Source organism: Balaenoptera musculus, chromosome 20 (genome assembly GCF_009873245.2).
Source record: "Balaenoptera musculus isolate JJ_BM4_2016_0621 chromosome 20, mBalMus1.pri.v3, whole genome shotgun sequence".
Lineage (NCBI taxonomy): Eukaryota > Metazoa > Chordata > Mammalia > Artiodactyla > Balaenopteridae > Balaenoptera > Balaenoptera musculus.
The window spans coordinates 48,776,471-48,792,617 of NC_045804.1; the positions used below are offsets into that span (position 1 = coordinate 48,776,471).

The 16,147-nt window shown below is 37.7% G+C and overlaps 1 protein-coding gene across 8 annotated transcripts in view; it reads left to right on the forward strand.

The window, feature by feature from the left end:
- The window catches only part of KIAA0753 (KIAA0753 ortholog), a 60,474-nt gene that overhangs the window by 14,507 nt on the left and 29,820 nt on the right, over positions 1-16,147 (forward strand). For all 8 annotated transcript variants that reach the window (XM_036835944.1, XM_036835942.1, XM_036835941.1 and 5 more), the window contains 5 exons: positions 768-874; positions 2,960-3,022; positions 3,428-3,643; positions 5,858-6,068; positions 15,311-15,546. In XM_036835944.1, coding sequence (XP_036691839.1) covers positions 768-874; positions 2,960-3,022; positions 3,428-3,643; positions 5,858-6,068; positions 15,311-15,546 — 833 coding nt within the window. The remainder of the gene's footprint in view (positions 1-767; positions 875-2,959; positions 3,023-3,427; positions 3,644-5,857; positions 6,069-15,310; positions 15,547-16,147) is intronic.

The following is a 16,147-nucleotide window of genomic DNA, read 5'->3' on the forward strand; positions in this document are numbered from 1 at the left end:
GATGGGGCCTCGTACAGGGGACCTTTAGAGCAGAGCTGCTCAGGCAGTCTTCCAGAAACAGTTTCTGTGAATGAATCTTTTGAAAATGTGGAGCAGCAGTGTGTACGAGGGTGTGCTTCCTGACAGATAAACGAAGACTTTGGACACGCAAATAATTTTAGCCCTTGGTGTCTTCATATGTTGGAGAAAGGACTTCTCATCTGGGTTCAAGATAAGAGAGTGCAAAAGAAATCTTGCTAAACATAAAAATAGGTCAATAAATGGTTTTTTTAAAAAATAGAAAGCACGGGACTTCCCTGGTGGTCCAGTGGTTAAGACCCTGCACTTCCACTGCAGAGGGCATGGGTTCCATCCCTGGTCGGGGAACGAAGATCCTGCATGCCACGTGACGCGACCAAGAAATTTAATTAAAAAAAAAAAAAAAGCATTATAGATTTGGGTTCAATAGAAAATTTAAAAATAGTGAGAGATGCATAACTGTGGAGTAGGCTGTCCAGTGGGATTTGGTTCAGGGAATTCCTGCCTGGAGGGGAGCTTGATCTAGTTAGTCTTCGTGTCTCTTCCATCTCTGAGTCAGGACACAGGCCCACTTGCTGGTTCCTAGTTTTTTGGCTGATGAAAACTGAAATTTTTGGTTATGACAGCTTCATTTTTTTTCTTAATAAAACTAGAGATTGTCAACCTCATTATCTCTTTGAGTAACTGAAGTTTTTATAAGTTTTTAATGTGTGGTTTATAATCCACTTTTGGGGGAAAAATATTTTCAGATCGCACGGAAGAAGCTTTGGATCCAGATGAAGAGCGGAGAATCCGTGTCAGGAGGCAGGAGCAGGCCGTCCGTTCTGCCCGAATGCTCTACGTCCTCCAGCAGCAGGTGTGGAGGCTCAGGGACCGGGGACCTTCTCAGGGAATTCCTGTTTTCCTTTTGTCTCAGGAATATCAGCACCAGAGTATCCTACATGAATTCTGATGTGTTTGTGAGGCCGAATTTCCTGAACACGTGGACAAATAATTCTGCTTCTCGTCCTCTGCCTTTATGTGTGTTTGTGTATTATGTGTATATGGCCAAACTCTTTATTTTATTTTTATCTTTTTAAAAAATTTTTTAAATTTATTTTTGGCTGCCTTGGGTCTTCGTTGCTGCGCACAGGCTTACGCTAGTTGCTGCGAGCAGGGGCTACTCTTTGTTGCGGTGCGCAGGCTTCTCATTGCGGTGCCTTCTCTTTTTTTTTTAATAAATTTATTTGTTTTATTTATTTACTTTTTAAAAATTTTTGGCTGCGTTGGGTCTTCGTTGCTGCGTGCGGGCTTTCTCTAGTCGTGGTGAGTGCAGGCTACTCTTCGTTGTGGTGCACGGGCTTCTCATTGCAGTGGCTTCTCTTCTTGCAGAGCACCGGCTCTAGGCACATGGGCTTCACTAGTTGTGGCGCACGGGCTCAGTAGTTGTGGCTTGTGGGCTCTAGAGTGCAGGTTCAGTAGTTGTGGCGCATGGGCTTAGTTGCTCTGAGGCATGTGGGATCTTCCCGGACCAGGGATCAAACCCGTGTCCCCTGCACTGGCCAGCGGATTCTTAACCACTGCACCACCAGGGAAGTCCCTGGCCAAACTCTTTAAATACTGGGGGGTTTTTTGTTTTTGTTTTTTTCTTTACTTTTTGGGGTCATAGACTCTTGAGAATCTACTAAAAGCTATGTGTCCTTTCCCCAGAAAAAAATGCTTATACAGCCCATATTTTTGCAGATAAATTTAAGTGGATCAGTTACCCTGAAACCCGTGGTCCCCAGTAATGCACCTTATAGTCTTGAAGGATAGGGACCTTGTTAGTTTCCCATCTGTCTCATGTTTATTGTGTACTAGAAGCTTAGTAGATAGTAAATAGTTTAATTGTCTTTACTAAATAGTAAAGAGTGAAGAATGTGTTAAGTGTCTTTCAGGACACATTGAGTGGCCGATAAGCAGGCATTTACATTTTTTACATTGTGGATAGAATTTTTAAATATTTGTTTTAACTTTAACGCCTTACTCATTAGTAAGCCTTGAACTCATTTCTGGCCACTTAGCTCACGTGTTAGCCTTATTGCTGAACCCAAAACTGGACTCTTTCATTTAAAAGATAATGCCTGAGTTAGATTTTGTTCTGTATTCTTGTTGGGTTCATTTTGTTTTTAACTCTGCGCTGCTGCCATAAAGATTGTTCTGAAACACGAATCAGAGCTGTGCTTGAAAGATTTGATTGGCTCGCTGTTACTTAGAGGGTGGAAGCTGAATTCTTTAGCCACAGCACTGAACACATCCTGATCTGGCTCTCCTACCTTTCCAGAGTCATCTTCACCTTCACTCCTTCATGTTAAATTCCTCTTACATTGGGGACCAAGGGATGGAAGGTGAACCCTGTGTTCTAGTCACCATCTTGAACTGGAAACCAATAGCTACTTTGGGGGTGCATGAATGAAGAGCCTTGTTTCATTTTCAAGTGACTTGAATTAATAAGGGTTATATTTGGGACTTCCCTGGTGGCGCAGTGGTTAAGAATCCGTCTGCCAATGCAGGGGACACGGGTTCAAGCCCTGGTCCGGGAAGATCCCACATGCCGCGGAGCAACTAGGGCCGTGCACCACAACTACTGAGCCTGCACTCTAGAGCCCACGAGCCACAACTACTGAGCCCACGAGCCACAACTACTGAAGCCCGTGGACCTAGAGCCCGTGCTCCGCAACAAGAGAAGCCACCACAATGAGAAGCCCGCGCACCGCAACGCAGAGTAGCCCCTGCTCGCCGCAGCTGGAGAAAGCCCGCACACAGCAACGAAGACCCAACGCAGCCAAAAAATAAATAAATAAATTTATTAAAAAAGAAAATAATAATGGTTATGTTTGGACAAGAGAAAATGTATCCTTTTCTACAGAAAAGATCAGTGGAAAGGTACGAAGTTTTCATTTCTCTCCCCTTTACAAAACAGGTTAAAGAAATCCAGGAAGAATTGGATAAATTGAGTCCACATAAAATTAAACACACTAAGAAGGTATGATGCAATTTAATTATGATTAATACTTACTACTTATAAACTACATTTCCAGTGTTTTGTTAGTATTATGTGTGGGTTCTCTGCACTAATATTATTTTCAGTGCTTGTAGAAACCTGTTAGGGAGTGAGCATCTTACATATTCTGAATTTGGGCTTACCTTCCAAGAAACAGGTTCTGAAAATAGGTTGTTGCTCCTGGTATAAGAAACTGAGCATAAAAGGGAAAAGACTTTGTCATTAGAAAACCTTTAACCTTTACAATTCCCTTTAGTATGAAAAAGTTTTTACAGTAGAAGTTGTTCTTACATAGAAAGAAGATTGGCTATAAATGTTCGTAAGGGTTGGGTTAATGTTTAGAAGTTGTGAGTATTGAAATAACTCTCGTATCTCATTTATTGCCAGTCATGGGCAGTGTCCAGGCTGGCAGCTGCCCATCGAGGAGCCATTCGGGCCTTACAGATGTTTGTTAATCAGTTTACTGACCGGGTGGAGCACCCAGTTCCTACTTGGTGCAAGGAACTGGGCAGTCTCATCCGCCAGCTTTCACTCTGTTCTGCCAAGCTGGAGGCCAATTCTTCTGTCCCTGATGTGGTGATAGATATCCTGCAACAAACTGAGGTATGAGATTGACTCCGATTTTTGTTTAAAGTGCATTGTTTCTAAGCAGGGAAGTAATGTTTACCATTGCCTAATTTCATTGAGATTCGTGGAGAATACAAGACAAAGCTGGTACCTAATAAATTCAAGCTTTGCAGAGGGCAGAAGAAGCACTTCATTTTAATTTTGTTTTTACAGTCTAGTCTGTATTGTATTTCACTGCTTTGAGAATTGGTGACTTGAGTCTAGAACATATAACAACTCTTAACCAGGTCCATTACTTAAACAGAATGTTCCATACTGTGACCAAAAGAACTTATTAGCATACAAAAGGAAAACAGTAAAGCACTGTTTAGTTTAGTGCTTAGATTAGAATATCAGTGTGCAATCTAGATAGATTTTTGAAAAAAAGAAACACAAAAATATATGGAAGCAGAGCCTAAAGTCTCGTGCTATGGCTAGAGACTTCTGGAAATCACAACCGGTATGTACTAGTCAGGAATGGATAGTGTTTTTAGTTTTATTGGTGACAAAGACAGCAAAAACACTGTGTCCTTAAATCTTTGTAGTTCTTTGAAGTTTGTGGAGTGCTGTCATTTCATCCTTACTGTGTTGCTGTGATTTGCAATAGGTTTTATTACTGTTATTTTACAGATTAAAAAAAAAGGTCAGAGACATGACACAGTTACTTCTCTTGATGGCTGGAAATCCAATGCCTGTTATCTGACTCCCATGCCACTGTTATTTCCATTGCGCCACACATTTTCATCCACAAATAAAAGGATGCCCTTTCTGTTAGTGTGACACAGTAAGCTCTTGGCTGTAGTGGGAAGAATTCGAGACTAAGTGACAGACCAATTCTACCATTAACTAGCCCTTGGTGATCTTTAAGTCCCCTTCTACATTTACAGTTTCATTATCCAGCAAATATGTTTGCGATTTACATTGGTTACATTCGTGTTTATAGAACTTACTATCAGGAATGTTATTGTCAAATGGAGACCTTTAGGTAGCATATCAAGTTATGTGGTGCTTTTTAAACTTATCCATAAGAAATATTTATTGGCCAAATGATTTCATTTAGAGGACATATCTTGCTAATCCTAGAAAGGATCTCAAGAGATATAGTCCCTTTCCCAAATTTTGAGCAGGAGTGCCTTAACATAATGTTTCTTAAATATAAAGTTTGTCTCCTCTACATTTGAAAATATCCAGTAGCACAAGAAATTTATTCTTTCTTGTTGATGTGTACTACACCAACCCATAGCTTATTATTTTCTTATTGCCTTACTGTCATCTGAACTAAATGTCCCTGGCTGTGTTCAGTTGTCCTTAACTTGTACTGACTGGAGGGAGACTGGGCCCTTGCTGCCTGGTGATGAGTGGGTACTTGTTAGAGGACATGCCTCTCTTAGAAGGGGTGGAGGGGCACAGATCCCCCCCATCGTGGTAGATGAGTGACCAGAGCCACTGGACATGCTAAGTGTCCTTTAGTTTATGAAGATGTACATTAAATACAGTCTGTGTGCCCACTTAAAGGATAATTTAAGTTTATGAGGTTTTCATTGAGAATTAAAATACTTATATAGCGTATAGGATTATATTCTGAAGACTGTGGTTAGTTTTTAAAATAGGAATCCTTAATTTTAGAATTTGGTTGCCTTTAAGAGTGGTCATATTCTTTATTTTTTTGCTATTGGTTTTAGTGAGCTAAACATGTAAAAGAACATGCAGAATTTCTTTTATTAATTGGATTCCTAAATAACCAAGTTTTAAAATTAAGTGATGTTTCATTAACAATTAGAGATAGCCATTTAATAATGAGTTTCTGGGCTTCCCTGGTGGCGCAGTGGTTGGGAGTCCGCCTGCCAATGCAGGGGACACGGGTTCGAGCCCTGGTCTGGGAAGATCCCACATGCCGCGGAGCGGCTAGTCCCGTGAGCCACAACTACTGAGCCTGCGCGTCTGGAGCCTGTGCTCTGCAACAGGAGAGGCCGCGACAGTGAGAGGCTCGCGCACCGCGATGAAGAGCGGCCCCCGCTCGCCGCAACTGGAGAAAGCCCTCGCACGGAAACGAAGACCCAACACAGCCAAAGATGAATGAATAAATAAATAAATTTATAAAAAAAAAAAAAAGATAATGAGTTTCTCTGGAGTTCCCATTTTCAGTTTTATAGTTGAAAAGTCAGACTTTTGTGAGATAAACTAAGAGAATGATTAACTGTTTCATGGCAGGCTTTGGAATCCCTCCTGGAAAAGACACTGTCACCAAAAAAGGCAAAGAAATGTTTCAGTGAAATTCGGAGCAGATTTCCTATTGGTAGCCAAAGGGCCTTAGAGAGATGGCAAAGTACATCACCAAAGAGTGAGAGGAGGCCCTTCGTAGCAAAGGAGATATTTCCACAGGAAACAAGAGGACCTTCAGTGGCAAAGAAGCTTCTTGCTGGTATGTGTGCTAAAGTGTTTATTACAAGATACTTTATTCTTTGAAATTGTCTGGACTGTAACAGTTGCCCTCCCCCCCCTCACCGCCCCGGGTCAGGAGTTAAAGCCTAGTCCACAGTAGGTGCGCTTGAACTAGGATAAAGGAATAGCAACCAAAATGCTTCCTTAGGCTGGAGGCTGGAGTATTTTTCCATAGAGGAGGGTGGAGAAAGTAAAATTCCCGTTTCCTGCATCATAGCGTTTGGGCTAACCAAAGTAAATCCCTGCAGAGCTGGAAGTTAGAGCCCTGCTTTTTTTTTTTTAAGTTTTTTTATTTATATTTTAACGATAGATATATACATATCTACACAAACACACGTTTGGTTGATATATATGATCTTTTTTTACATAGGTAATAAATTCTCGTTATTCCAATAAGCAGAGTTGCAAGCTTACGTGGTGTGCACATTTAAACAGATACTGCCAACTTGCCCTTGAAAATGGGCATACAATTATGTTTTGTTTAGCAGTGACCATCAGTATGTGTTTCCCCATATCCTTGCCAAGTACTGTATATAATGAAATATAAGAAATTTCCAGTCTCTTGGTGGAAAATGGTACCTTACTGTTTTATATTGTGTTTCCCTGATTCCTAGTCAGGAAGGTTTTTCTTTCATGTGTTCCTTAGCCTTGTTAATTTCCTCTTCTGTGATTTATCTGTTCATATCCTTTGCCATCTCCCTACTGGGTTCTGTCTTTTGCTTATGGGTATCTAGAAGTTCTTTATATATTTTGGATCTTAATCCTTTTCTGGTTTACATGTATTGTAAATATTTTCTCTTAGACATTTACTTTTGAATTTTGTTTATGATATCTTTTCTGGCACAGAAAATTTTATTTTTATTATTTATTTTATTTACTTTTTTCGTCTGTGCCATGAGGCTTGCGGGATCTTACTTCTCTGACCAGGGATTGACCCAGGACCCTGGCAGTGAAAGCACCAAGTCCTAACCTCTGGACTGCCAGGGAATTCCCAGAAGATTTTAATTTTGTAGGCAAAAATCATCATTCTTTCCTACATATTTTAATATTTTAAGAGGCAGTTCTTTCCTCTTTGTTGTTGTGCTTTTTCAAAATTTTGCTGATGGTGATTGCTTATCTTCAGAGGAATTTAGAATGAGCTTGTCAAGTTCCATGAAAAATGCTATTGGGAGTTCGATTGGTACTACATTGAGTTCATAAAATAATTAGGAGAGGAATGACATCTTTACAATATGATTCTATCAATTTATTCATGCCCCTTTTCCATCCCTTCAGTTGAATTTTATAACTTTCTGCATATGATAATCCCTGACGTAGGAATATATAGGAATTCCTAAATTTCTTGTTAGGTTTATTTCCAGTTTTTATTGCTATTGTGAATGGGATCTTTTTTTAAAATTACATTTTGAAATTGGTTATTGCTACTTATAGGAGAGCTGTTGGATTTGTACATTGCTCTTATATCTGACACCTTGCTGAAATCTTTAATTTGTTATGGTACTGTATTTCATTGGTTCCAAGGTATACATTTGAACATTTCTGAAATTGGGATGCATTCTTAAATTGATGATATCTTACAATTACTTGACAATATTTTAAAATTTCCTATCAGTACATAAAATAATGATATGTCTTATACTTGATATTTCAGATTTGATGAAATATGAGGTTTTGTTAATTTTTATGTATTTTTCCAGATAGATGAGCTCACTTAAGTTTTGCATCTCTCTTTGCAATTTTTATACCTTTCTTTTTTCCTCTTTCTGCTTTATTGAATGGATTTTAATTCAGGGTAATATTGAATAATAGCTGTAATGGTGGACATCAACTGCCCTTGCGTGCCCCCCCCTTACCAGTTTAAAGGGAATGTTTTTTCATGTGTGATGCTGACTATTGATTTTTGGCAAATCTGCATATGAAGTTAAGTAAATTTTCTTCTGTTCCTGTTTTGCTAAGAGATTTTCTTTTCCTCTTTTTTTTCCCTTCTTAAACTGACATATATACATTGATAGTATTTTAAAATAGTTTTAAGATTTTAATATTGAATTTTTTAATATGCCATTTATATCAGAGTATGGATGAATCCAGTAAACTAGTTTTCCTTCTTTTAATTGAAGTGGAATGTACAGATAGAAAAGTGCACTATAAATTTACAGCTCAGTTATCAGAAAACAAACATTTGTGTATGACCACCACCCAAGTCAGGAAACGGAACATTACAAGCACTAAGAAATCCCCCTAGACTCTCCTCTTCCAACCTCCTTCCCCTGCTTCTTCCCCTCTATTAACTATCACTGTGATTTTTAATGCTGTACTTTGGTTTTGCCTGATTTGGAACTTTATAAAAAATAGAATCACACAATTGGTATTTTCTTGTGACTGGCTTCTTCCACTTAACATTTTGTGAGATTCATCTGTTCTGTTTGTGTAGCTGTGATTTGTTTATGTTCATTGCTGTATTCCATTGTATGAATATGTGGCCATTTATTTATCTATTCTGTTGTTTTGATCACTGGGTTTTTTCCAGTTTGGGGTGATTATAAGGGAAACTACTGTGATCGTTTTTATATATGTCTCTTGGTACATGTGTGCCTGTGTTTCTGTTGGGTTTATTCCCAGGAGTATAATTGTTAGGTCATCAGGGTATGTATTTGTTCAACTGTAATAAAGATTTTTTTCAAAGTAGGTTTATCCTTTTATATTCCAACCAACCGTGTATGAGAACAGTTGCTACACATCCTTGCCAGCCCTTGTTATTAGTTTTTAAAATTTTGGCGACCTGGTTGATGTGTAAGGCTGTCATTGTGGTTTTAGTTACATTTTCTGGATGTTTAATGGTGAGTACTTCTTCATATATTTATTGGCCATTTACATGTCTTCTTTTGTGAAGTGCCAGTTCAAGTCTCTTGACCAGTCCTCCCTCCCCCTCTCTCTCTCTCATTTTCTATTCCCTTTTTTCCTTTCTCTCTCTCTCCTTTTCTTTATTGATTTGTAGGAGTTCTTTGTAGGAGTATTCTACATAGGACCCTTTCTCAGTTACCTGTGTTGTAAATATCCTCATAGAAATAAGATGTAGCTTGCTTTTAAATGTTGCCGTGGTGTCTTTTGATGGACAAATTCTAAATTTCACTGTATTCCAATGTAGCAATCTTTTCCTGTATAGGTTTTTTGTTGTTGTTGTTGTTATTTTTTGTTTTTTTGGTTTGTTTTTGGATCCTGTTTAAGAAGCTTTTCCTTATGCCAAAATTAAGAAACTACTTTCCTATGTTATTTCCTAAAAAAGGTTCATTTTCTTCCAGGTGGATATCTAGTTGAGCTAGCACTCTTTGTTGAAAATATTCTTTCCCCACAGTGGCATACAGTGTCACTTTTGTCATAAGTTGTGTCCACATATGTGTGGGTCAGTTTCTGGGTCCTCTGTTCTCTTCCACTGATGTATTTGTTGGTTCTTATGCTAGTGTACACTATCTTACTTAATTATTCTAAGTCTTGATATCTAGTAGAACAGCTTTTGTCACCTGTTCTTCTTCCAGAATGTCTTGGCAAATCTTGACCCTTGGTATTTCCATAGAAATTTTAGGATCAGAATTTGTTAATTTTCATCCCCTCCCCCTCCAACAACAAACAACCTATTGGAATTTTGGTGAGGAATTGTTATCTTTACAATATTATATTTCCCAATCCACCAGCAGGGTATATATACCTCCATTCATTTAGGTTGTCTTTAAATACTCTCAGTAACTTATAATGTGTGTGTACGTTTGTTCATCTTTATTTAGAATTGTTTCTTGGTATTGCTATTTTCAGTGCTCTCAGTGCTTTCAGTAAATGATGTCTTTTTAAAAATTTAATTTTTAATGAATATTGTGGATATACAGACATATAGTCGATTTTATGTGTTGATCTTATATCTAGCAACCTTGCTAAGCTAATTTATTTCTAATAACTTATGGGCAGATTATTTGTGTTTTGCAGTGTATATAGTCATGTCATCTATGAATATAACCATTGGTTTATTTCCTCCTGTTCCAATCTTTATTCCTTTTATTTCTTTTTCTTCTGTGGTTTTCTGGTTTTATTTACTTGATCTGTAGATTACTGATATAAAGGTATGTTAAAGTCTCTTGAGACTTTTAAAATTTCTCTTTGTATTTCTATTCATTTTTGTTTTGTACATTTTGAAGTTGTGCTGTTAGATGCATAAGCGTTCCTTACTGATAAATCTTTTTTCTGTGGATTTTGTATGTTATTATTAAATTTCTCTCTTTGCCTTTTTAATGTCATTCACTTTGGATTCTGTTTTGTTTGATATTAATATTGTTTCATCTACCTAACTTGTTTGGCATTTACCTAGAATACCATTTTCCATCCCTTTATGTTCAGTTTTTCTTTGCTCTTTTATTTTAAGAATGTCTCTTGTAAATAGTTTACTGTTGGTGTTTTTAACCCTGTTGTAGAGTTCTATATTTAACCTACTTACATTTACTGAGATTAATAGCACATTTGAACTTCTTTCTACCTTATTTTTTGTTTTCCACTTGCCATTTTTTTTTCCTTTTTTGTAATTTACTATGTTAATCAAGTTGTTCTTGTTTCATTTTGTTTCCTCTACTGATTTGAAAGTTATTTATCAGTCTGGTTTTCATTTATTTCTCAATCTAAACTAATTCTGTGGAAATCTGTAGCTTAATGCACTGCCTCTATCATGAATGTAACAAAACCTAACTTACTCAGTTACTATTAGATATTTACTCACTCTAATGTGGTATTCTGTTCCCTTCATTGGTAGGCAGGTAGAACTAATACAGCATCTTACTTCTAACCAGAAGGCTGCCTTTGCCAGCCTTTCTCTCAGGACAGGTGTGATGTCTATTTGCCGCTGTATCCTCTGTGGTAGCCCCCAAGGCCGACACATAGTTAGGCATTTAAATGAGTGACTGTGAAGAAGTGAAATAGAACAAGAAAAGGCCTCTGAGCAGCAAATCACAGTAACCTGAGTTCTGGGTGCTCATTTATGATACTCTGGAGGGAATGTGGAGAACTTTCCAGGCCTGCACATGGAGATGTGTTCCCTAAATGAGTTAAAAGATGAGAAGCGCCCATAACTGAGTTGTGAAAGATGAGGACCAGATTCAGAGAGAGAAGTTGGGAAACCTGCTAATATAAAACTCACTGTAGGCACCAGTATGGGAAAGCAGGAAGACAGACCACCGTGGGAAAAACGGGGACCAGAAAGACCTCACTCTAGTCCCAGCTCCGCCAGTTTGTGATCCTGGGTTGATGACTTAATCTCTCTGAACCTTCATTTTTTTCATCTGTGACTGGGGATAATACAGGCATACCTTATTTTTTTGTGCTTCACTTTATTGTGCTTCACAGATACTGTGCTTTTTACAAATTGAAGGTTTGTGGCAACCCTGCATTGTCAGGTGATGGTTAGCATTTTTTACTGATACAGTATTTTTTAATTAAGGTGTATACATTTTTTAAAGACATAAGGCTATTGCACACTTAATCGACTACATACTACATAGTGTAAACATAACTTTTATGTGCACTGGGAAACCAAAACATTTGTGTGACTCGCTTTATTGTGATATTTGCTCTATTTTGGTGGTCTGGAACCGAACCCGCAAGATCTCTCAGGTACGCCTGTGGTCCTTATCCGATGTAACTGACTTAGTTGTTGTAAGTAGCAAATTAGATAATTCATCAAGAATTAAGTGAGCTTCAGTTATCTGGAAAATGTGTTTATGTGGAACAGCTCTGTAGTTCCTGACAGGGCAGAATGAATGGGCCTGGCCCTGGACTGAGAGAGTCAGAAGATGTGACTCTACTGCTTGCTGACCTTGTGACCTTGAGTAAAGCACTTAACTGTTACTTCCTCACCTGAAAAATCGTAGTAATCGTTGCCCCACCTGCTCTGTGTGTCATGGTGAGCGTCAGATGTGAATGTGAATTGTGTTAGAAACTGAAGAAGTGTGCAGATGTCAGGGCTGATCATAAAATCACTGTCGTTATCATCGTTACAAATTGAGGTATTTTGGTTAGCTACTTTGCAAATTTAATACAGTTGCTCATGGGGAAGGATATGGTAGCCCTCTTATTTTTATTTATTTTATTGGTATTTTTTTGGTCTTTATAATCTGGATTTCAGAAGGTTGCAGTTTCTGTTTCTGTTTTAGATCTCACTCTACCTAATTCCTCCATTCTGAGTTCCTAAGGTCTCCTCTTCCCAACGCCCCCCCCACCCCTAAAAGTCATAGGGAGCCACTTGGGTGGAAAACCCCGTCTTTTCAGTTGGGATATATGTGTGAGCCTGATTTGATCTTGTGATTTATGTAATTGTTGGCTGGCGTGTTTCTTTAGCGGCTTCTGAAATGTTCTTGCAGTGGTTGATTGCATTAATATAACTTGTCAGATGTAAGGATGCTGGTTCCCTCCCCATCACCAGCAATGTCCTCAAACTCAGCTGCCCCTGGAGCTTGTACTACATTTGCAGTTGATTTATGCAAATCAGAACTGAAAAGGCATCAGGACCTAGAGGTCAGAGTTGCCTTGCTATATGTAAACTTGGGGATTAATAAATAAGTTTTAGACTGAGGATTTAGTCTAAGCATTCTTTCCTTCCAATTTATGTATCCTTGCTGCGTAACTTCCATGACCTTGAAAAGTACCAGATTTAAAAAGTGATGCAAGGAGAATCTGGCCTTTGGCCAGATTAAAGTGGTCTAAATGTAGTTTAGACTACTCTTAAAGTAGTTAAAGTAGTCTAAATGTAGTTTTCCTTTTATTATGAAATATTTAAAACATATAGAAAAAGAATGAAAATAATAAATACCTGTATATCTACTAGCCAGATTTAACAAACTTTAACATTTTTGTTTTATTTGCTTCAGAATTTTTTTTGGAAATAAAATATGACAGCTACAGTTGAAGTGCCTTTTATATTTCTCTCCCCATTCTATACCCCTCCCTCCCTCATCAGAGGTTACTTTTGTTATTATAATATGGACCTGCCCTGTTTTTATACTTGTACTGCTTATGTTTCTATCCATAAACAATATAAAGTATTGTTTCATATGCTCTGCATTTCATGTCAGTGATATCTTACAAATGCAACATTTACAGTTTGCTTTCCCCTCCACTTACGTTTGTAAGACTTGTTCATATTTATACATGAATTCTAATTTATTAATTTAACCACTGGATAGGTTTCCCTTGTATGAATATACCATAGTTTATTCTCAGTTCTTATTGATGGGCATTTGGGTCGTTTCCATTTTTTTGCTGTTATGAACACTGATGAAGTGAATATCTGTGTTCATGTCTTCCTGTGTAAGTGTGAGGGTTCCTCTAGGCTGAGTCTGTGCCCAGGAGTGAAACTGCTGGGTGACAGTGTGGGTGAGTCTTCAAGTAGCTGTGCCAGTTTACTCCTGCACTAGTAGCTTGTAAGAGTACTTGTTTTTCTACATCCTTGTTTATACGTGGTATTGTCACATTAAAAATTTCCCCCTAATCTGGTGGATGTGAAATGGTACCTCATTGTCTTAATTGCGATTTTTCTGATTACTGATGATCATCTTTTCATGTTTTTATTGACGGTTCAGATTTTCTCTCTAAATTGCCGTTTTCTATCCTTTGCCTGTTTCTCTATTGGATTGTTTGTTTTTCTTATAGATTCTTAGGCGTTCTTTATATATTCTGGATATTAAGCCTATATTAGTTATATGCATTACAGAGATCTACTTCCAGACTCTGGCTTGTTTGTGACTTTATGGTGTCTTTTTGTCAAAAGGAAGTTGTAGTTTCATGTAATTAAGTTTAAATATGTTAACATTATATTTGACTTTAAGAAAGCCTTTTCTGCCCTGATGTCATAATCATATTCTCTTATATTTTCTTCTAAAATCTTTAAAGTTTTCCTTTCACATTTAGGTTTTTATTCCATTTAGAATATAAGTGTTCAGTTTGAGGCAAGGATCCTCACGCTGAACAGTTAAATTTTTATTTTGTTACCTATGGATACTAATAATTTCAGCACTATTTATTGAACAATCCAGTTCATATCCACTGATTCATCATACTGCCTTTGTCATAGCCATCCTGCTTCATTGGTTTCTGCCTGTTCCTGTATCACTCCCACACTGCCTTAATTATTACAGCTTTATCACGAACACTTTATCTCTGGGAAAATAAGACTCCCACCCCTGCCCTATTCCCCACTTTATTGTTCTTCAGAATTATTTGGGCTATCTTGGGATTTTACACTTCATAAGAATTTTAGCATTAACCTGTTTAGATCCACAAAAAAATCTGTTGGGATTTTAATTGAACTTGCATTTGAAATTGTAGGTCACTTTGGGGAGAATTGACAGCTTTACAGTATTTTTTCATTCATGAATACAATTAATCCAGATTTTCTTTCATGTCCTTTAAAATACCTTTGAATTTTTTCTGTAAAAGTCTTGTACATCTTTCATTAGATTTCTTCCTTAGTGCTTTACAGTTTAGTTGCTAATGTTAATGGGGTATTTTTTCTCTTATATTTTCTCAAATTAGTTATTTTGATGTGTGGGAATGACATTGACTTTTGTATATTTTTCTTCTTTTATCCAGAAACCTTGCTGAACTCTATTCTTAGTTGTAATTGCTTATCTGTAGATTCTCTTGGATTTTTTTTCTATGTAGGAAATATCTCATCTTCAAATAAAGACAGTTTTACTTTCTTTTCCACTGCAGGTTGTATGTCATGTATGGAGTTCAGACTTTATTCTGTGTCAAATTAGGAGCCATTGAAGGTTTTGAGAAGTGATATTTAAATATTTACATTGAAAAAATAGTTATGGTAGCCAGGAGAAGGTGTGATGGAAGATAAAGAAGGGGTCAGTTAGAAGATGCTATTGTTACAGTCATAGGATATTGCAAGCCTGACCTTGGGTAGTGGCAGAAGGGAAGGAAGGACAAGAGATATTTAAGAATTAGGATCTGAGGGACCGGGTGAATAAGTAAATGTGGGAGGTGAGATTCAGGGAGTCAGCCATGGCACTTAGGTTTCTGCTTGTAGAACTGCAGTAGGAGTCATAGGATTAGGAGCAACTTTGACAGCAAAACACCTCAGTTTTTAACAGGGTATTGTGAGCTTATCTGTCTCTAGATAATCATTCTCACTTGATTTGAGCAGCATTTCCTTCAATTTTTCCTTCTGAAATCTCCATGTAGATAAGTATCAACCTGATACAGAGCTTCCAATGACCCAGGGGTTGGAAAACGAGCTTGATGTATTAGATGCGGATATCCTTCCGGAAGAAGCTCCATCTATTGTAGACCAAAATGCGAACTTCAAAGAAGAGGCATTAGCCCTGGCAAAAACAAGAGCAGGGAAAAAGAAGCTTGTGACTGAGAATGTGCCACCCTTTAGGAAGAAAGATACTCTGGCACCAGCAAGACTACAGCAAGTATGAAATCACTCCTTTCTTCTGGCCCATTTGTATTAATATGACATTGTCCAAGGTCACACAGTCTGGTAAGGGGTGGAGCTAGGATTTGAGTTCTCAGGCATTTGAATGCCAGAGCCCTTGAGTCCAACTATCTAAACTAAGCTGACTTAGCTTAGCTCCAGGTCTTTTTTATTTTTTAACAAAAAACAACAAGTTTTAATACTGTTACTAAGGGCAGGACATTCTTTCTTGTCCTGGTTTAGTAAGAGCCTAATTATTTTGATACCAAGGTCTTCACTGAGTAGGCTATTTTAAAATTCAGGTTTTTTCTGCTTCTGATTTGGAAGTGTGAAGTTTGAGGGGATTAAGATTGCCTGCTAAAGATAAATATCGATAAATATTTGATATTGAAAGGCATCTTAGGGTGAGTACTTTCTAATATGGCTTTGGGAGCCAGCTGGCTCGAAAGTACATTATATTTTAAGCTTCTATCTAAAATTTAACTTAAGGCCCTACCACTGGAGAACTGGCCACAAGACCACCTCCTAGTCTAAATACCCTTAATGTAGTTACTCCCATTTGATGGGTTGTCCAGAGGCTTATGTAACAAACCTGCATA